At 41.1% G+C, this 22,474-nt stretch overlaps 1 protein-coding gene across 2 annotated transcripts in view; it reads left to right on the top strand.

Moving 5' to 3' along the window:
- Positions 1-21,502, top strand: part of LOC132775732 (solute carrier organic anion transporter family member 1A2) — a 36,024-nt gene extending 14,522 nt beyond the window's left edge. For both annotated transcript variants that reach the window (XM_060776600.2, XM_060776598.2), the window contains exons 3-15: positions 2,546-2,687; positions 3,301-3,433; positions 3,536-3,642; positions 4,744-4,890; positions 5,598-5,696; positions 10,811-11,044; positions 11,859-12,023; positions 13,252-13,447; positions 15,383-15,548; positions 17,376-17,560; positions 18,011-18,075; positions 19,968-20,085; positions 20,853-21,502. In XM_060776600.2, the coding sequence (XP_060632583.2) occupies positions 2,546-2,687; positions 3,301-3,433; positions 3,536-3,642; positions 4,744-4,890; positions 5,598-5,696; positions 10,811-11,044; positions 11,859-12,023; positions 13,252-13,447; positions 15,383-15,548; positions 17,376-17,560; positions 18,011-18,075; positions 19,968-20,085; positions 20,853-21,087 (1,992 nt within the window). In that variant the 3' untranslated portion in view covers positions 21,088-21,502. The remainder of the gene's footprint in view (positions 1-2,545; positions 2,688-3,300; positions 3,434-3,535; positions 3,643-4,743; positions 4,891-5,597; positions 5,697-10,810; positions 11,045-11,858; positions 12,024-13,251; positions 13,448-15,382; positions 15,549-17,375; positions 17,561-18,010; positions 18,076-19,967; positions 20,086-20,852) is intronic.
- Positions 21,503-22,474: the final 972 nt, after the last annotated feature.

Here is a 22,474-nt window from a genome sequence, read left to right as displayed (position 1 = left end):
GTCCTGTTTCATTGCACAAATGACAGCACACTCTTGTATCCTCTGGGGTTTGATGCAGAACAATAGGATCCTATGGAAAGCAATGATTTTGCCCTGGATCACTGCCTCTTGTATCCTCTGGAATTCCATGCAGATCAATAGGATCCCATGGAAAGCAATGGTTTTAATCTGGGGCACTGCCTCTTGTATCCTCTGGGGTTCAATGCAGATTAATAGGATCCCATGGAAAGCAACGGTTTTGCCCTGGATCACTGCCTTTTGTATCCTCTGGGGTTCCATGGAGATCAATAGGATCCCATGGAAAGCAATGGTTTTAAACTGAATCACTGTCTTGGATCTTCTGGGGCAGAACAATTTTTCCCATGGGAAGAAGAGGTTTTAAACTGGCATCAGTCTCCTTAAATGCAAGAAGCTTTGGGCAGGGCAAGGGATCTCTTGGTTTAGGATAATGGGACTGCGGGATGGTCAACCATTCTTTCCCCTTTCAGTGTGATGAAGTCATTAGCTGTATCTCTAAATTGTCACTACCAAAGAAGACTCAAAGGGCCACTTAATTTTGTAGGTGGAACTAATGGGATTAAGGTAAATCCCTAGTGTATTGAATCTCCAGAGACTCTTCTTTAACTCTGAGATTACATCTAAGATTGTGGCTTCTCACGTGATGTCAGTTGGACCCATGCCCAGCTTTACTATTATACAAGGATAGAAGAGGTGCTGTTCAGAGGGAACATGGAAAGGGCCCAAATGCAAAGTCATGCTTCTCCCTCTCATTCTCACACATTCAGCTTAGATGTCAACAAGTCAAAACCTGTTCCAGCTCAGAATGTTTGTGTGTGTTTACCTCCTACTGGCAGGAATTTGAGCTGGATCTGGAGTTCCTAAGGAATTGTTTTACTTCTTTTTGTGTGTGAGTTGTAGTATGACACTGCCAAAGAGACAGCAGTGGTATATTTCACTTAGATACATGCATGATGTGCCACCTTTCTCAATATATCAAGAAGCCAGGCTATTCAGCTCTGCAAAGTATCCAACCTTCAGTGGAGGGTGGTGGCTTTCAGGTCATTATTCCATGGTGAAACTACTCTGAACTTTGGTCTGAACTTTAGAGGAAATATCCATAGTGCTGAACCTGTATTAAGGTAGGGTTCTACACATTTGCCTACTCATTAAAGTTCACTACTCCATTGGCACCAGTTATACCTGACTATCCCATGCGTAGGTAGGTACATAACAGATAAATCCATAGGCTCTGTTCAACTGAGGTAGAATGGCTGGTTGTTGATAGTGCAATTTCACAGTCACAATCTCTGGCTCATTTCACGCATGTGGCCACTCCCTGTTGTTTTGTTTGCTTTTCATGAAACCACAGTCATGCTGGGCTAATGTTGTTGGTTTCAGCCACAGGAATGCATCTGCTTTTATCTCTGCTGATGTCCAGTCAATTTCAATACTGACCTTGCCCTAGTTTCAACCTGCTACTGGCCTTTTAAACTCAAATATTGTCAATATACAGAGTCAGTCCTGATTTATTTACATTTATTTATTTACAGTATTTATATTCCACCCTTCTCACCCCACAGGGGACTCAATATGCACATATACATGGCATTCAATGTCATAGACACACAACATATATAGACAAACACAGAGGCAATTTAATATTCCAGCTTGATGAGGGTATGCTCGAATTCTGGCCACCAGGGGAGCTGTCGCTTCACCATCCACTTGTGACACCGAGTCCTTTGATGGAGTACTTACTCATTCTTTCACTGCTGCTGGAGATTTTTATGGCATCGTAAATTAGCCCCCCCCCCCCCCCGGCCATAAGCGGTACCTAAATTTCCTGTTTGACAGGTGTAACTGTCTTTCGAGCTGCAAAGGTCGACAGCAAGCTAGACAAATGGCCGAAAGCTTACTCCGACCTGGTCTGGCTTCAAACTCATGACCTTTTGGTCAGTGGTGAATTAATGCAGCTGACTCCTAGCCAGCTGTGCCATGGCCTGGTCTACTTATGCCTACTTCTACTTATTCACAAATGTTTCTGATCATTTGCAGTGGTTCCTTGGAACACCTAACTTTGGCTCAGCTAACTCATTTTATACCATTGTGAGATATTCAGAGGTACAATATATTGTGTGCAAATGTCATGCACCATGTCAGGGCAAAAGATATTAACTAATAGCATTGATAGAAAGATTTTTTCCCTCCCATTCTTCTATTAGAATGTGGGATCATCTACTGAAGGTGAATGGTGCTGGACTGAGGACACATTAATCTACTTCTTGAAGGAGGTCATATGGCTCTTCCATAGTAGTGCAAAGAAACAAGAACTCTCTCAATGGAACTTAACAGAACTTATTGTCTGGTTAATGTCAGTGGAACATTAAAGGTGCTGAACTTCCTTTGAGTAGATTCACCATTAAAATGGATTCACCATGCAACTGAAATGAAAACGACTACTGTCTAAATTAGTTATTCCGTTATTCCAATTCTTCCTGATATTTTCTCATTAATTGTTTAATGGGCTTTGCACATTCTCTTCCAGATTTTTCTGGTGGCCTTAGCATTTGCCTATCTAACCAAAACCATGTCTGGAGCTTATGTGAACAGCATGCTCACACAGATTGAACGGCGGTTTAACATCCCTGCTTCATTGGTTGGAGTTATCAATGGAAGCTTTGAAATCGGTATGCATCTGGATAAGGTTGGCTACTGGTTTGAGATGGAAAACCCACAATATCACCTTAGGCTAACAGATGAATACAAGTTATTAGAAAGAAATACTGGTATATAGCCAATGAAAAAGCAGATAGTACTGGTAACGTAAAGCCATTGCAGATGTTGATTTTTTTTACCTTTTAGTCAGAGCCCCCGGTGGCGCAGTGGGTTAAAGCCCTGTGCCAGCAGAACTGAAGACCGACAGGTCGGAGGTTCGAATCCTGGGAGAGGCGGATGAGCTCCCTCTATCAGCTCCAGCTCCTCATGCGGGGACATGAGAGAAGCCTCCCACAAGGATGATAAAACATCTAATCATCTGGGCATCCCCTGGGCAATGTCCTTATAGACGGCCAATTCTCTCACACCAGAAGCGACTTGCAGTTTCTCAGGTCGCTGCTGACACGACAAAAAAAAAAACCCAAAAAAACAAAACTTTAGCCAGTCAGGAAATTCAAGATGATTCTAACATGTGTTGGTCTTGGTGCCCCTGGAAATGCTTCCAGCTCTATGATTCCCTAATTAATATCCTTCTAAAATTGCTTAACTTTGGCTGGATCACACATGATGCCCATCTTTCTACAGGTGACCTGCTGGTGATGGCCTTTGTGAGTTATTTGGGATCCAAAGTTAACCGACCACGTGTGATTGCTCTTGGCTGTATGCTTATGGGTTTGGGATGCTTTCTGATAGGTCTGCCTCATTTTTTGATGGGAAGGTAAGTCACTCTACTCATATGCCCTTCTGTTGGAACACTGAAATCTTCTCATCCTAGTTACATAACACTTCCTTCCATTTACATATTATCTTGTTTCCACAGGTATGAATATGAAAACACTCTTTCTATGTCTGAAAATTCTTCAACCATGGCTGTTTGCCTTACAAATCAAAGCCAGTTTTCTCTTCCTACTGAGGAACACATAGAAGGTGAGCTTTCCCCATTGGATTCAGATTTTTTCTATTGGATTACATCCTGTTTTGGATTATTGTTCTACACTCTGTTTGAGGCAGCCTTTGGAAACTGGTCAAAAATGCTATAACCACCTGGTAATCAGGGGTGGTTACAGGAGTAACAGAACTCCATCATACCTTTGTTCAACCTCTTATTTTAATGTTACTCAACTAAACAGTGATCCCTACATCTAGTGATAGTGAATTCTATCCTTTAACTAAGTGGATATGAATAAATACTTTTGATCTGTCCAATAACTTGCACCATTCACCAACCATAGTTTACCTGCACTGTTAAACACATTGCCACAAGATGTCTGGCAACTTGAATGGTATCCCATTTCCAGTGCATATACAGAAAACTTCCCTCCAGTGAGCACTAGAGGGAAGGATATTAGAGGCAAAGATGAAGTACTTTGGCCACATAATGAGAAGACAGGAAAGCTTGGTGCTGGGGAAGAGGGAAGGAAAAAGTAAGAGGGGCCAACCAAGGACAAGGTGGATGGATGTTGTCTTTGAAGTGACTAGATTGACTTTGAAGGAGCCAGATTGGTGACGTCTGGCAGGGAGCTCTGGTATGGGCTGGGCCATGAGGTCACAAAGAGTTGGAAGTGACTGAACAAATAAACAACAACATACAGAAAAGCAAATTGACTGGGAGTTCACCTTTGCTTTAGCAGTTATTATAGTCATTCTTCACTATGTTTCTTCTTGAAGGAAGCAAAGAGTAATTTTTGTAGTCTTTTTTATTGTGAGAAAGTCTTTGAAAACTTTGAAAACAGTTTTTGCAGCCTATTTGCAATTTGTGCAAAATTCACATATGGTTGTATTGCGCAGAAAGACTTCACTTGTCCAGGAAATATTGTTTTCTGCACACACCAAAATACCTAAATGCACATTTTGCTCAAGATGGGTCCTGAATTGTAAGGCTTCTTGGATATTTCTCATCAGGGCTTTTCAGCACAAGTACACCACTCCCCAAATTACTGATTTGACAGAAGTATAGTAGTATTTCTTTACTTGCAAAAGCCTCTATATGTTTATATTTATCTTTCTACTTGTTTCTTTCCTTCCCAGAATGTGAGAAGCAGACTAGATCTTCAATGTGGGTGTTTGTCTTGGTGGGAAATATTATCCGAGGAATCGGTGAAACTCCCATTGCTCCTTTGGGCATTTCATATGTGGAAGATTTTGCAAAACCAGAAAATTCACCTTTCTACATTGGTAATACTTGGAAATAATAGCCATTCTTCAACTGTCAAATATTTTAAAGTACTAGATAGATAAATATTTGCAGTGCAATCTCATACATACTTTTCATTGCTTTGTGGCTGTGCCTTTAAGTTGTTTCAGACAACTTATGACACTCAAGACAATCTTATTCTTCCCACCCTACGTACTAGTGAACATTCCCGATATAGTCCTCACTGGGCTATTTTGGCTCCATTTCCCTCAATGTTTCTCTTGAAACTTTATTTATATACTTATTCATTTTGGTCTTCACTCACAACTAGGAGCTTGGATTGAATTATAATAAAATAGTGAAGACATGGATGTTTTCATATCTAATGCATTTTCATTTTCTCCTTTTCTAGTCACTTCAGTCTCTCAGTTCTGATAAGACTATTGTAAATTGTTGCCACCTTTTAAAAAAAACAGAGTTAATATACTTCTGTGACCTGAATCCTCTCATACCCCCCTTCTTGTATGAGCTAGTGTGCTTCATATAATCTGAAAAGCAACATGGATTAGAATACTGATAGCAAGGATTATTCTGCACAAAGTCAACCACAATGTATCAGTGCCAAAACGGGCCATTATAAGGAAGCTCCCTGCTTGACTGAAGACAGCAATCAAAACAAATATTGGAAACAAAGCAAAATATGAATTTTCCCTTGTTTTATTAAAAATGCTTTTCCTTCTGTTTTCAGGCTGCCTACAAATATCAACAGTATTGGGCCCATTGTTGGGCTTAATGGTTGGTTCCTATTGTGCCCAGTTGTATGTGGATGTTGGATTCATAAATCCAGGTAATGCAATTAAACTGGTCAAAATAGGGTAATCTAAAAGAATGTCTTTCATGTCATTCAGAATTCTCCTGGTATTAGGCTATAACAGTCACAATTTTCCGTATGTGTAGAGTAGTAAATCTGCTCAAGCTTTAGTTTGAACATAAATGGAAAGTTCGTGGACATGGCCTTGAGTTCCACATGAATTAAAGGTGGGGTACAAATGAACCAGATCAGATAACAAGCATTAACAAAGTTTGCCAAGTTTCAGAAGGCTATGGAAAACAAGACAGGTGTATCAGAGCTCAAAGAATTTCTCTTTTTGATCTACAACCTTCAGAATCACTCAACCAGTAAGGACAATGGCTACAATACACAAAGTTAAACTTTTCAAAGTGTATCCACATACTTAGAGCAGATATATCTTACTCTTCAGATAAAAAGGCTTTCGGGACAACTTACAAATCATTGATTGCATAGCTCCATGCCTTCAGGCTTATAATCTAAATAAGATATGGCATATAAGGAAAAAAAGGTTGGTGGTGGAGGAGGAAATTAATTCCAGCAGATGCTGGCTGCTCTTCTCCCCCTCAAACACCTGAACAATGGCATTTGGAACTGCTGGACAAACATACAATAGAGCTATGCTTGGCTGCTCCTCTCCTCTGAGACCAGAAGAATGGTGGTTAGAATATGGAAGAAGGGATTATCACCAGTTGCTTAGACAAGGGATGATGAAGCTGTGCTTGGCGCTCTTTTCTCCCCGCTCCCACCAATGAAGCCACAGCAATAGGACTTGGAATATGGAAGGAGGGGCTCTCACCAACCACTGGGTCAAGACATTGTGCTTTTCAACCCATCACACTGCGTTTTGTGCTTTTGAGCTCAGTGTTTTGGGACGGTGTCCAATTCCACTCCCCTGAAAGCACTGGACAGCATTCCAGTTTGCTTCCAATTGTCAGATATCCAGTCTGACAGACAGCAGGTGCTTCTAAACAAAGCTGTTTTTGTGAAGGAAATAACCCTGTCTCACTGGAATTTTAGGAGCACAGGCAACAATGAATTCCATTTGTAATTCTCTCATGTTTTACTACCCCTTCTTTCACATTTTTAACTATTGGAAAACCTATTCAGGATGAAAAGGTGGAATAGATGCCACATGGACATAGCCAGATGTATAGGGATTGCACTGTAGGCATTTCGGTTCCAGAATGCAACATTTTTTTAGTACAATATTTTTTCAATGCAACATTTTCCCCATAATTAACAATCAGAGAGAATAATATAGCCAGAAGTCTAAATCCAGTTGACACTCCCAGAAGTATATAACTATTAATTTATCAAGTTTCCATAAATGGGCCTAATCAAATTGGGAATAACACCAAAATTTGTTTTCTTTTCAAAACCTTCTTCTCTCTTTTCTTTAAATGCCTTTTACTGTTGTTTTCCCACAGTGACCAGCATTGACTTCTGTTTTGGATGACTCATGGCTGGCAAACTTATATTTTTAGCATGGAGACACAGTTTTAAAACTCTCCCCTATAACTTACTTTAAAATTGTTTTATTTTAATGCTTAGACTTGACTTCTTATAGTGGTTGTTTCCATTAGAAACCGTCTGAGAAAAGATGCTACATGGAGCATACCTCCTCTAGCATTGTGGGTTAGATGATAGAAAAAATACCCCCAAACTATTGAAGAAAAGGAAAAGAAGAAAGAGGGTTTTGACTGCTTCAAAAATAAAAATATCACTTGAGTATCCCTTATTCTAGATCAGTGGTTCGCAACCTTATTCTAGATCATTGGTTCGCAACCTGAAGGCCAGATGTTTTGGCCTTCAGCTCTCAGAAATCCTAGTAACTGGTAAGCTGGCTAGGATTTCTGGGAGTTGTAGGCCAAAACACCTGGGAACCCACTGGTTGAGAACCATTGTTCTAGATGCTTAAGACCAGAGATTTTCATATTTTTGGGGAGTGGTGGAATGTTTGTATTTGCATGTACATAGTGGATTAGGGATAGGTGGAAATGGACACTGGTTATCCAGGACCCAGTAATTTTTTTCTCAGAAAGCTTTTACTCCACCATTGGTAATTGAAGTGTGAGGGAAAGACTCTGGGCACAGTGACTGATTTGTACACGTAGCTGTAAAATGCAAACATCGGTGGAAGGAAAAATTCAAATCAGGGAAAGAAAAATCCAAATCTCTGGGATGGGACTTAGGTGCACTGCATTGCTGTGATTCTGCTCGTTCCTGGAGGACCAGACCCAGATGGTGGTGCTGGGGGACACCTGCTTGGACCCCTGGCATTGTCTTGTGGAGTCGTGCAAGGCACTATTCTTTCTCCTATGCTTTTTAACATCTACATTGGGCGAGGTAATCCAGAGTTTTGGAGTTTGGTGTCATATGTACACAGAATACACATAACTCTATTACTCATTTCCACCTAAATCCAAGAAAGCTACCCGGGTTCTGGTCCAGTGCTTGGCAGCTGTGATGGACTGGATGAGGGCTAACAAACTGAAGCTTAATCCAGACAAGACAGAGGTCCTCCTGGTCAGTCATGAGGCCGATAGGGGTATAGGGTGGCAACCCATGCTCAACAGGGTTATACTCTCCCTGAGGGCACAGGTCCATAGTTTGGGGGTCCTCCTGGATTTTGACCCTGGAGCCCCAGGTGTTAGCAGTGCCGGGGGGGGGGGGGGCTTTGCACAATTAAAACTTGTGTGCCAACTATACCCATACCTCAAAAAATCACATCTGACCATGGTGGTCCATGCCTTACAAATAAAGCATCTCAAATGGACTACTGCAATGCATTCTAAATGGGGCTGCCTTTGAAGATAGCTCAGAAACTGCAACAAGCGCGAAGAGCTGCAGCCAGGCTGTTTATGGGAGCCAGTCATAGGGAACACACTACCCCCTTACTGAAACAGCTCCACTGGCTGCTTATATGTTTCTGAGCCCAATTTAAAGTTCAGGTTATCACCTATAAAGCCCTAAATGATTTAGGTTCAGCCTAATTATGCAACTGCATCTCTTCCTAAGTACCTGTTTGTGCATGGAATCTTCCAAGGAGGCCTCACAATCCCAGCTCCGTCACTGGTGAGATTGATTGGGATGAGATAGGAGGCCTTCTCGATTACAGCCCCCCAGCTCTCAAACACCCTCCCCAGGGACATGAGGAAAGCTTCCACACTGTTAACCTTTTGTAAGGAATTGAAAACCTGGCTGTTCCAACAGGCTTTTGACACCGGTTAATGCAATACCTAACAGTGGGAAGACTTATATGGGACTAAGTTTTAACTGGATTTTTGCCTTTAACCAGACTAGTGGCTAGGATGTTTTAATTGGTTTACATAACACAATCACTGTTCATTGGCACTTTATGAAGGATGGTTTCTGTTAATTTGATATGGTGCATGTATTGATTACTTGTTTTGATTGTTTGTTGTTTGTTGATTTAATTTTATGTTGTTACATAGCAATTTTTTTATTATCTGCACTGTTAATGTGTGTAAGTCCCTTGTGGAGATGGTGGTGGGGCACAAATAAAGTTTTAATATTATTAGAATTGGAATTGGAATTATAATAATCTGCATAGAGGTGACACCACACTCCAAAACTCTGGATGATCTAACCCAGTGGCATCATATAGATGTTAAAGAGCATGAGGGATAGAACAGACCCCTGAAGAACCCCACAGGACAAAGACCAGGGATTTGAACAGGAGTCCCCCAATACTATCTTGGACTGGCCCTCCAGCAAAGACCGGAGCCACTGTAAAAAAGTACCCCCTAGTCCCATCCCTGTGAGCTGGTTCAGAAGGATACAATGATTGATGACATCCAAATCCACTGAGATGTTCTGGAGAACCGACAGAAACACACTCCTCCTGTAGAGGTCTCTGTGGAGATCATCCACCAAGGCAATCAAAGTCATTTCCATTCCATGGCCAGGTCTGAAGTCGGACTGGTAAGGATCAAAATAATTAATTTCTTCCAAGAATCCCTGGAGTTGTGAGGCCATCACATGCTCCAGAACCTAGCCCAGAAAAGGGAGATTTGACACTGACCAGCAGTTGTTCAATTGAGAGGGATCCAGTGATGTTTTTTTTAGTAATGACCTCACAACCACCTCTTTCAGACTTCCTGGAATTTCACTTTCTCTTAAAAAGGCCTTTACCACCCCTTGACCTACTCCGCCAGTCCCTCTCTGGTACATTTGATTAGAGAGGATGGGCAAGGGTCCAGAGCACACGTGGTAGGTCTCACATCCCCAAAGATCATGTCCATGTCTTCCAGCTGAACAAACTAAAAAGAATCCATCAAAACTGCACAGGCAGGTCCCCGAGTCACAACAATGGAAACTGTATTCAAATTCATGTCTAAATCGGAATGTATCTGATCTACTTTATTGGCAAAGTACTGAGCAAAAGCTTCACAGTGAGCTTCTGACTGGTCAGGGGTCCCATTAGAAGAACTAAGATTCAAAAGTCCTCTGACCACACAAAACAGCTCAGCTGGACAGTTCTCCACAGATGCAATGTTGGCAGCATTAAAAGTTTTTTTGCCACCTTAATTGCCACAGAGTAAGCTTTAGAGTAAGTCCTAACCTATATTTGGTCGGTCAGATTCACTTAGAGTTGTCCATCAGCAGTGCTCTAGTCCCCTTCTCAACCACTTCATCACTGCTAGCTCCCTGCTGTACCAAGGAGGTGCTACGGCTCTGCATTGTGAGAGGGGATGTTCTGGAGCAATCATGTCAACTGTCCTCATCATTTCCCCATTCCAGAGATCAACCAGGATAACCTACTGAGGTGGCAGGAAACTCCCCAAGAGCCATCAGGAACCCATCTGGATCCATAAGTCTCCTGGGTGGATGGTCTTAATAGGTCCTTCACCCCTGCAGATATTAGAAGTCATCTTAAGCCTAAACCTTACCAGGTAGTGGCTGCTCCATGACAATGGAACTATAGATAGTTTAATTGTCCTCCTTTTCAAATCCTTTTGTGCCTGTGGATGTGCTGGGAAGAAAAAAAAATCACTAGAAAATGTTGGATACAGTTCTATTTTGGAAAAAAAAACCCAGAGAACTTGTTTCTGCAAATCAAACCCTGTGTATTCATTTCCCTTCAGATGATGTAACATTAAGCCTCACAGATGCTCGTTGGGTCGGGGCCTGGTGGCTAGGAGTCCTGATCTGTGCTGCTGTGAACTTTCTTGTTGCTGTCCCCTTTTGGTTTATGTCCAAGAGTCTACCAAAGGAAGGAGAGGAAAACAGCATTGATATAGCAGGCAAGGGAAACAAGGCATTTCTACCTAAAGAAAATGAAGGCGAGGCCAAAATGACCTTACGTGAAATCTCTAAAGGTGAGTGAAACCATGAAATATTGGGAGGCACTTTTAAATGGTAATTGTTGCTCTTGGAGCAAACTCTTTTTGAGGAAGTGGTGGGGATGTATTTTCTTTGAGGCATTTAAGTGAGGCTTCATTGTTGCATGCTGAGGAGACTGTTGCTGCCCTGATCATGTTGTTAGACTAGGACTGTATCTACACTAGTTCAAATGCTAGCTCCAAAACTGCCCTAATAAACCACGAGAGTGCTCCAAATCCATTCTGATGTTCAGATGGTCATTCGATCAGTTGGCTGTTGGTACCTGTACTATATCCACTGGAAGCTGTGACTGCCAAAAGTAGCTCCCTGACAAAACTTTGCTGATGACTTCATTTCTCATAAGGTCAAATGAAGCTGTCCAGCCATGTGATCACCAGCACTGATGCTAACAGCAAGGCTCTGCTGGAGAATATGTAGATACTAGTCATTGGATCACCCAGTCCAATCCAACTGTCTACATGTCAAAAATACCAGGCTCACAGAAAGCGCAGGAATAACTTGCAATTCTTTTTGTGGTGGATTAACAGCTGGAAGTAACACTTCTGCAGTTAAACCAGTCATATATTATGTGGATTGTTTGCACTGAATTCAAGGCAAATTCATTTTATTTGGCTCTTGTAGACATGGCTTAGGCTTTTGATCCTCCAAATAGATATTTTGGATTTGTCTACATGATGGCCAATGGTCATGCCAAAGGTGGGATTCCCTCCATTGCACAGATCCAGTCTGCATTATGTCTAAAAGTCTGAAAAATAGTAGAAGTTAATCATTCTGTTCTTTGGTTTCCAGATTTCATCCCTTACCTGAAAAGCCTCCTGAGCAACCGAGTTTACATGCTTTTTGTATGTGTTACTGTGATACAATTTAATGCCTGGATAGGGATGATCACCTTTATGCCAAAATATCTGGAGCAGCAGTATGGAATATCTGCCTCCGATGCCATTTTTTTAATAGGTAATGCAATTCTGAGTGTACTTGTTAGTGTAAACATGTAGTGATTATTTGTTGTTGTGTGCCTTCAAGTTGCTTCTGGCTTATAACAACCCTAAAGTGAACCTATCACAGAGTTTTCCTGATAAGATTTCTTTAGAAGCGGTTTGTCATTGCTTTCTTCGGAGTCTAAGAGAGTGTGACTTGCCCAGGGTTATCCAGTGAGTCTATAGGACTGAGTGAGGATAAAAACCCTGGTTTCTTGTAGTCCAGCACTCAAACTAGACAACATGCTTGCTGTCTTGATGATCATTGAACTTGGTCAAGGGCTTGCTAAAGGTGAGAAAGTTAAGAGAAAAGAGGGAGCATGATTGGAAACTATATAGTTCTTCCTATAAGGTTGAATTGCTGCTCTCACATTTCTCACCATTGACTATGTGTCCTTGGGCTGCTAGAGTTTGCATTTCAGCAGCATCTAGAGGACCACATGGAAACCTGTGTCTGCTGACATTGTGGACATTGTCCATGGCCCAAATGGACTATAGGATATCACTTATAAGACCACTACAAATCTTAAAATGATAGCTGTGCCTCAAGGTCTAAAATGTGGTTGCAAACAATGGCACAGGTTCAGTGGTACAATAGAGAGTACACAATTCATATGGCAGTCTTAGTAAACATATTCCAAATTTAAAACGCAGGCAGATTTGTTGATCCACATTATACAGATGTCCACAAACCAGTTCCAGAATTTTCCTTTAGCCAGGACTGGGTCAATTGTGGAATTAATTGCGCATTTGAGATCAAGCACTCCATAATGTTTTGCATTACAACATTACAACATTGCTCAAAACACTTTATCTTTCCTGGGAAAATCGTCCTCCCTACAGATACCAAGAAAATTGCAGATAACTTCACAGGCAAGAGATATCACCTTTACTAATCAGAAAGTGCAATTGCTTTAACCCTAGAGTCCCTAACTCCACTATACCACTACATGTAACGTTCTGATTCTCAACAAAGTGTGAAAATCTTTCTTACTGCAACTATGATCACATTTAAGTATAACATCTCATCAGACAGCTACACCAATTGCAGGGACATTCCATCAAGATGTAGAATACTGTCCTAAAATTGACATATTCTGTCCTCTCCTCCTGTGGGTTTTTGATGCCAGTGTAGGTAAAGGGCCTTTGCAAGTCACACCGCTGTTAAAAGTACTCTTCTTTTTGTTTTGTTTTTTTCTCTCTAGGTGTTTATAATTTGCCAATTATATGTGCAGGGTATTTTTTTGGAGGCCTAATGATGAAGAAATTCAAGATAAATACTTATAAAGCTGCACATATTGGTTTTTGGACATCATTGCTAGAGTATCTACTATACTTCATTACGTTTTTCTTGATCTGCAAAAATGCTTCGGTTGCTGGTTTAACAATCTCCTATGAAGGGTATGTGTCCATCTCACCCTTATTCCAGGGAGTCAGTTGATTACCTTTTCTGCATTCATTTAACTTAATTCCTATTTGTGCATAGTTTACTGAGGGTTTCTTCCGAAAGGCCAGCCGAAACGTCCCACTTCACCTGGTCTCACCAAGAAAAGAGGGCAGTGGGACGAATCACATGGGGAAAGCATCGCCCTCCTGGCAAAGCCCCGTGATTGCTCCATTGGAGTCAGCACAACACAGGAAGCTTCCCATGTTCTGGGGAAAGCATTCAACAACATTTCTACCCCAGTTGGGGTGGGTCCTCTACAGGAAGTCACACAACATCATCTGATGTCCAACATGGGGTTCCATTCCTAAGACAGGGTGAAAGTGTCCTAGAATGCCAAATTCCCTTTGTCGGATGAGGTCATAGGTGTATATGTTGAAGAGCAATGAGTGCACTTGCACTCATACATAAATAATACAAAACAAGTGGAAAGAGCTTGTTTGCACTGTAGGAAAAAAAATCATACTCACTGAAATGTGACCTTCTTGACTTTTGGCTTGGAATGTAGTTGTTTGGGCTTTAATCCAGAACAAAAATTGCCTTTTACCACACAGTTTTTCAGAAAACTCAGGCCCTCCAGGTGGCATCACTTTGATGTAAAGGTGTGGAAAGGAATTAGTGGTGAGTGGCTTTAATTAGTGGGAGATGATCGTTCCTGTCAGGTAGTGATTCTTTCCTTGGTTGATTTTTTTTAAAAAAGAAGGTGCATGTATGCAGATACTTACATTTCAGCATATCAGTATTAATGCACCCCCACTTAACAGGAAATACATGTATTCCCTTGCATGATGGGGTGTGGGGGGAAGCAGACAGGACTCATCAGCTCAGGTGAACCATTACCTCACTCTGTTGTCAACCTTAGTCACCCAGAAGGATACGGACACATAAGCTCCTGGCCATTTATTTATTTATTTATTTATTTCGTGCATTTCTACCCCGCCCTTCTCAACCCCCGAGAGGGGGGGAGGACTCAGGGTGGCTTACAAAAGGCACAATTTGATGCCAACAACAGACAATAAGATAAAACATGTATCAACAGCAATTATAAACCATTAAAACAATCAAGTTATACATCACAATCAATAAAAACCAATCTCATGTCCAACGTTCGCCAGCTCAGAATCCGTAAATTCATTCCACATTGTCAAATTCTTTGTCTATCTGCCAGATTACCCAAAGGCCTGGTCCCATATCCATGTTTTTAGTTTCCTTCTAAAAGAGAGGAGGGATGTTGATGATCTAATTTCCCCGGGAAGTGAATTCCACAGGTGAGGGACCACCACCGAGAAGGCCCTGCTCCTCGTCCCCACCAATCTCACTTGTGATAAAGATGGGGCCGAGAGCAGAGCCTCCCCAGAAGATCTTAAACTCCAAGGTGGAACGTAGAAGGAGATGCGTTTGGACAGGTATGCTGGGCCGGAGCCGTATATTCTCCATTCTGATATCAGCAGAGATACTCATGTGACCACTAAGAAGGTTGGGTCAGCTCTGCCCTCTTTCTTCCTAGTTGGTAAACAGGGCGCTCACAATGGCCGGAAACTCACATAGAGCTGTGTGGCTGTTTGATAGTGATGACAGCATTGACATGGGCACAATCCATCTTCAACTCCAGAGCTTCCCCTGACTTTGCCCAAAGTGGGGGAAACCTGGCTTAACCCATGATATCCCACAATACTGACTAGAAATAGTAGAACATCATGGGGACCACCAGAAGTCACTTCAGGGTGAGTATAGGTTATCCTGTCCTCGTAGAATTGCTCTCTGGCATTTCAATATCAGGCAAAGACCTTTCACCTACTATAGACTAACAGTAGTCACTAAACTCTCATTTTTGAACAAGGCACTTTGCTCTGCTTTCATGTTTATATTTTATTTTGTGGAATATCTTTCAGGATAGATCAACTCTCATATGGGGAAACAAATCTATATGCTGACTGTAACCGAGACTGTGGCTGTTCAACTAAGCAGTGGGATCCCGTTTGTGGAGAGAATGGAATAGCATATGTTTCAGCCTGTCTTGCTGGATGCAAAGTATCAAATGGAACTGGCAAATATGAGGTACGGCAAACTTTTTGGGCAGATTAAATTTATCTCACAGATGAAGAGTCTATATAATAATAATAATCATCATCATCATCATCATCATCATCATCATCATCATCTTTATTTATACCCCGCCACCATCTCCCCAAGGGGACTCGGGGCAGTTTACATGAGGCCAAGTCCAGCAAAATTATACATAAGTATAAAAAGAATACAGCAATAAAATGTAAGAAAATAAAAATACAATACAAAAACCATTATAAATAACACATCAACAACATAAAATCACAATGTTTAAAACACAGAAATCAATCACTGTGGGCAGGGCCAATGTAATAGATTGTTCATTCGTTCAGTCATCTCCGACTCTTTGTGACCTCCTGGACCAGCCCACGCCAGAGCTCCCTGTCGGCCGTCACCACTCCCAAATCCTTCAAGGTCAGTCCAGTCACTTCAAGGATGCCATCCATCCCTCTTGCCCTTGGTCGGCCCCTCTTCCTTTTGTCTTCCACTTTCCCCAGCATCATTGTCTTCTCTAGGCTTTGCTGTCTCCTTATGATGTGACCAAAGTACTTCAACTTTGTCTCTAGTATACTTCCCTCCAATGAGCAGCCGGGCTTTATTTCCTGGAGGATGGACTGGTTGGATCTTCTCGCAGTCCAAGGCATAATAGATTAAAAAATTAAAAAACAAGGATGAGACGGCAACGTAATGTATCTGGACATGGGGTCCGGAGGGTAAAATAGGGTTTGATTGTACTGACAGGTAAAATAAAGTGCTTCCAAGGGCATTTGAAGGAATTGGTCAGGTCAAGAAAATATTGTTCATTCATTCAGTGAAGGCACACTGGAACAGCCAAGTTTTCAAGCTCTTCCTAAAGACTGCCAGGGTGGGGGCTTGCCTAATATCTATGGGGAGCGAGTTCCAGAGCCAAGGGGCCACCGCAAAGAAGGCCCTCTCCCTCATCCCCACAAGTCACACGTGTGACGAGGGCAGGAGCAAGAGAAGGGCCTCTCCCTGGATTAATGATTGAATATGGCACACTTCAGCAGAGAATCCGGCAGTCATATGGATTCCCTTCAGCAGCTGAAAGGTGAATCCACTTTAGCTGGTCTGTGTAAACATGGCCAGAGTTTGAGGAATTCTGAGTTGTTGTGAGTGCATTCAAGGGGCAGGAGTTACCATTTCCTAAGCAATACTTCAACACGTTTTAAATATATAGAAATCTATGTATCCTTCAAAAATCTACTGAAACAGTCCTGTTTTCTGTTGGCGTCTTACACATGTTTACATTCTATTGCATATTTTGGACCATTGTGCAATATATATACTCAGTAGCTTAAGCACATTTTCCCAAGTTTAGCCATTAGAGATGCAGACATGGATGCACTCAAATCCTATTGTTAACCCTGATCTAGAGTAGAGTCATTGAATCAATCTGATGTAGTTTCGTGTTGATGTAACATCAAGCAATGCATGCAATGGTTCCACTCTAGCTGAGACAAGCTAAGAGTATTCTAGTCTTGGAAATTAATTTAATTCAATTATTTATTTCATATACATTTTGTCTTTCTCTTGGAGTGGTACCATGATGTGTACTGATGTGTAGCTACCTATAGATGCTTTCACTGTATCACTTCATTCAATGGAGTAACCACAGTGCATTCCCTATGGCACAGTGGGAGAGTAGGTAGGCAGACAATCAATTGCATAAAGTCAATATCTAGTCGAAGTTCGGTGTGGTGCAACTATGTAGGTGTTGACTTATGCCACACAAATATGATGTAGGATCTTGGGCATGATATTTTCCCCTTGTATCTTTCACTGTTTCCCAATGGACAGGTCCTTACAAACTGCTCCTGCATTTCAACCCCAGGATTTCAGTATGGAAGCGGCTCAGCAGTGCCAGGCCAATGTGACAGAGGGGAGAACTGCAGCACAATGCTGCTCTACTATTTAATTTTATCTTTGGTCTGCTGCTTGATTTACTCCTTTGGAGCTATGCCAGGCTACATGGTCTTATTAAGGTATTGCATCTTTCCAATTAATGTATATGATTGGAACGCAAAAGTACATGAGATTTTGCACTTTCTGTGAATATTTCAGTGCAATTTTCAACTCCAAAAAATTTGCCGGAATCCTACTGTTAATCCCATCTAGAGTAAAACCATTAAACCAACTCTTGAATGGGGAAACTATTCAAGCATGGTAACAATAATTAAAACTGACTGAAAGTGTACAAAAGACTCTGGTAAGTTAAAGTAACTATAATCATTCAAGACAATGTAAAGCCATGCCCATGCACAGATGTTGATGAAATCTCTTCCAGTTAAAGATAATGGAACATAATTGAGCATGAGAGTAAATTGTCCTAATTGGAGAGACTTTGAGAACAATAAGCCTACCATAGCAAATATTTCACACATTATAACGTCTTGTTTAGTGATTTATTGTAAAATGCTGTTGTTTTTGTGCAGGTCACTAAAGCCTGAGGAGAAGTCATTTGGTGTAGGCCTCCATTCCATGGCAGAAAGAACTTTTGGTAAGACAACTTACATTCCTTTCTAGGCAAGTAGGGACTCTCTTTCTTTGGAGCCTGCATGACGATTTGTCAGAAGTCCTTTGACTATGTATTCCTGGCAACCTTTAAATAAATAAGCATGTCTCTTATCCAGAATTCAGAAATGTGAAGCTTTCCAAAATCTGAAATTGTCCACATGGGTGGCTGACAGTTCAATGGATACAAATTTGTGTCAATTTTGTATAAAACAGTTTTAGGTGAAACATAAATGAATTCCATGTTTAGACTTGAGTCTTGTCTCCAAGATATCTTATTATGTAAGCACCGGGATTGTGGCGCAGCTGGCTGAGTGTCAGCTGCATTAAGATCACTCTGACCAAAAGGTCATGAGTTTGAAGCCAGCCCGGGTTGGAGTGGGTTTCCAACCAATTGTGTAGCCTGTTGTCGACCTTTGCAACCCAAAAGACAGTTGCATCTGTCAAGTAGGAAAATTAGGTACCACCTTAAAGTGTAGGGAAGCTAAATTAACTAATTTATGAGGCCATAAAAAAAAAAAGACTCCAGCAAGCACTCCTGCAAATAGCACGTGGGGCATACGGAAGTACTTCATCAGTGTCACAGATGGACGATGAAAGTGATAGCTCCCCTGGCGGCCAGAAAAAGTTAAATAGCCTCTGTGTATGTCTGTATATGTTGTATGTCAAAATTGGCATTGAATGTTTGCCAATTGCCATATATGTGTACACTGTAATCCGCCCTGAGTCCCCTGCGGGGTGAGAAGGACGGAATATAAAAACTGTAAATAAATATAAATAAATATGTACAGGCAGTCCCTGAGTTACAAATATCAGATTTACAAATGACTCATAGTTAAGAGCAGGAGTGAGACAACAGGAAGTGAGAGAAATCTACCTGTCGAAAGAGTATTTCACTTCTGAAGGAGTTATCATGGGGAAAAGGTGTCTCATCTGAAGCTTTACCACCAATCCTTGTTTTGACAAGCCAAAGGTTTTAAAATCCTATCCTCACAGTGGCAGAAAGTGTGGTTATTACTATTATTTCATGTCAAAAGCATTGCATATAAAGCAATGCTTTTGTGTTGAAAAGTTTAGTTGTTTACAAGAAATGTTGACCAGGGGACACCCAACTATATTTACTCAGTCTTCAAGGAGGCTCTTTCCATGTCTCTTAGAGAGTGAGGTGAAGTTTTCTGAACAGGGGCACAGACAGCAAAACAAACAGCACAGGGGTGTTAAGCTTTCCCTATCTTGGAGTTATGCTTAAAAATGTTTCTGTTCAGGCTATCATACAAATTCAACTTAAGAACAAACCCAAAGAACCTGTCTTGTTCGTAACTTGAGGACTGCCTGTATATGCATTTAAAATCCAAAATCCAAGTAGACCCCGGTGGCACAATGGGTTAAACTCTTGTGCCAGCAGGTCTGCCAACCAACAGGTTGGCAGTTTGAATCCAGCTAGTGGGGTGAGCTCCTGTCTCAGCTCTAGCTTCCCATTCAGAGACATGAGAGGAATCTCACACAGGAATCCCTGGGCACAGGCATGTAGCCGGGGGGGGGGGGGGGGCTTGAGGGGCTTGAGCCCCCCCCCCCAAATTATCATGATGGCCCATGAGAAGGCCTTACTAGTACATTATTTAAACTGTTATGTTTATTCATATCATGATCTGGTCACCATGCTCAATATATCCCATATGCATGGGGGTATTTGGGTACAGATTTACATGCAAAAATATTTTAAGACCCCCCCCCCCCTGAAAAGCATAATGGGTTCATAAAAGGGGGTTATAAGTATTGAGTTGATCCTCTCCAGTGGCTGAATGGATAGGTCAGTTATAAAAATCACCCAGGTGTAATGATTACTAACTTTATGTCTCCTGGCTGTATCACATGTAGCTGGAATCCCATCACCTATTTATTTTGGAGCCATGATTGACAGTGCATGTTTGAAATGGGGAACAAAGAAGTGTGGTGGTGAAGGAGCTTGCCGGATGTATGATACTGACAGATACAGGTATGGCCATTTGATCTCTGCTTTGTCATTTTTTAAAAAGTTGGATCTAGATCAAAGGTGGGAAACCCAGGTGGCTGCATTATACCACTGAGAGATCTTGGAGACCCCCAAGAGACCCCCACACATACTCCCATAAATAATCCAAAACATTTTCCCCCACATACTGTGTAGGAAAAATTGAGGGAACGAGGAAAATAAAGGAAATGGGAGGTTTTGAGGGGGGTAGAGTTGGGGAGAGACTTTAAACAAAATAGATAAGGAGATTACAAAACACAATGCGCTTTTCTCATCTCAACTGTATTCTTATGGCTGTCTTCCTGATTTAGGGACCAGACCATCTATTTTCCCTGCTATTGAGGATGGTGAAGGCTATATTCTGGCACATCATAGAGATAACAATGCCTTTTGTGGATATGCATGCTATATATGCAGTCAAACCTCCATGTTCACTGCAATAGGGGCACAGGAGCTCCGTGAAAATGGGAAACCAATAAATAAATTTGAAAACTCCATTATTTTATTTGCCTGATAGACAACTTTTTCTCCTGCGCATCTTTATGGCCAACTTGAACATAAAGTCATACTGGGGGACCTAGAGAGTCTTAGAGCGACCATATTAATCAAATCCACTAAAGTTAAACCTGCAAATGTGGAGATCCAAATGTAAATGCTACTATAGCGGAGAAACAACATGGGTGCAAAGGAGTCTGTATTTGCCTGCCAAATAACAGTAATAATATATTAATGCAGTTTAAATTGTATTCCAGATGGCTCTACCTGGGTGTTCCAGCAGTTCTCCGTGGAGTCTCATACATCCCTTGTATATTTATACTCCTTATTTTACGTAAACAACACCGGAACCAAACAAGTGAAATCAAAGAGAAAGAAGCAAGAGAGGAGAACGGAGCAGCGGAACTGAAAGACATGGCTGAAGTTCCAAACTGTATACATTTGCAGCCTGAGACAGTGGAGACAGTAGATCATGAAAGTGTGAACTTGTAAACAAACAAATAAACAAACCCCAGAAACAGAAAAGTTAAACAGAAAGGGAGGAGGTGTAGGCAATTATAACTCATGAGTATGTGTGTGTCAGTGTTGGCAGTATTTCAAGAATGCAAGTGTTTTGCACAGCTGGCAGTGACAGAGAAATAATGGTGACCCTTCTCCATTGTGAATCTTGTAAGTAGAATGTCATTTTTTAAATGTTGAAGCCATGGAAGAAAACTATTTTCTGATTTTGTGGCTGGGGGTGGGGTGGGGATATGAAAATTTTAGGACAAATTGGAAAAAAAAGAAAAAAATAGCATCCTGTACAGAATAAAAGTTACTTTGTCAGTTTCGAAACATCAAATGTTTTGGTTTGGCATACAATTATCATGTTTGATACATTAAAAAATAAAGTTCATTCAGAAAATAATTACTTATTCAAATTACCCTTTCCCTATTTTTCCCTCTTATAAATAGAGTTATAAGAACTTGGTCTATAAGAAACACATGAATTATAAAGAGCTTCCTCGGTTTTGCCTGTTTTAGGCAAAACATATTGTCTTAAAAACCTGCATATATAAGATTAGCAGTTAGATATGCATCTAGGTATAGACCCACGCCTGTTTTAATCAGAAAGTAGTTGGATATTATTCCTTAGGTAAGACTTCAGAACCAAATAGTATACCTGCTTGTGGTTTGATTCCAGGACCCTGCATGGATACTAAAACCCATGGATGTTTAAGATGGCATCCTTTATATAAAATGACAAAATAAAACTTTCCTTTTTGGAATTGTTTAAAAAATATTTTCAAGCCTTGGATAGTTGAATCCATGAATACAGGGGTTGAAAATATCATGTAAAGAATATAAGCTTGAAATTAGGAGAGACTATTGAAAACTATAAAAACGCTACCTTGGTGTTCCAGTTACTAAATCAGAGATAGTCATCAAAGGGCCCTCCCAACAACAAATACAAATGTTTCTGAATTGGAACTCTTGTCTTCTTTTGTATTGAAATCTGGGATCCAATAAAATTAGATTTTGTCGAGGGACCTATCTTCTAGGAGCACTCTTCTGCAGGCTGGTGTGAAGGTTCAGTTCCCTATGCAGAAAATCTCATCCAACATAAAGAAGAAGGCATAGATTCTTAATTTGCCACCCAGTGCATATAGAAGCACGTTTTCTTTTTCTTGCATGGGTTTTGAAAACATAGCTTGCGTACCTCCAACATTTCACAGATGAAAACCAGGATGCTTATTGCCAAACAGTGAAGTGTGGTCAAGATGCGCTCATTATTAATGAGGAAGAAGACACAAATTAGGAGAGGCTGCATCAATTTCCTTTCTTCTCCTTTGCCTACTTTGGATTGCAAACTACCTTTACAGTTTGAAGTCATTTGACA

This window comes from Anolis sagrei, chromosome 5 (assembly GCF_037176765.1).
Source record: "Anolis sagrei isolate rAnoSag1 chromosome 5, rAnoSag1.mat, whole genome shotgun sequence".
NCBI classification, from domain to species: domain Eukaryota; kingdom Metazoa; phylum Chordata; class Lepidosauria; order Squamata; family Dactyloidae; genus Anolis; species Anolis sagrei.
This window is presented reverse-complemented; position numbering and strand designations above follow the sequence as displayed.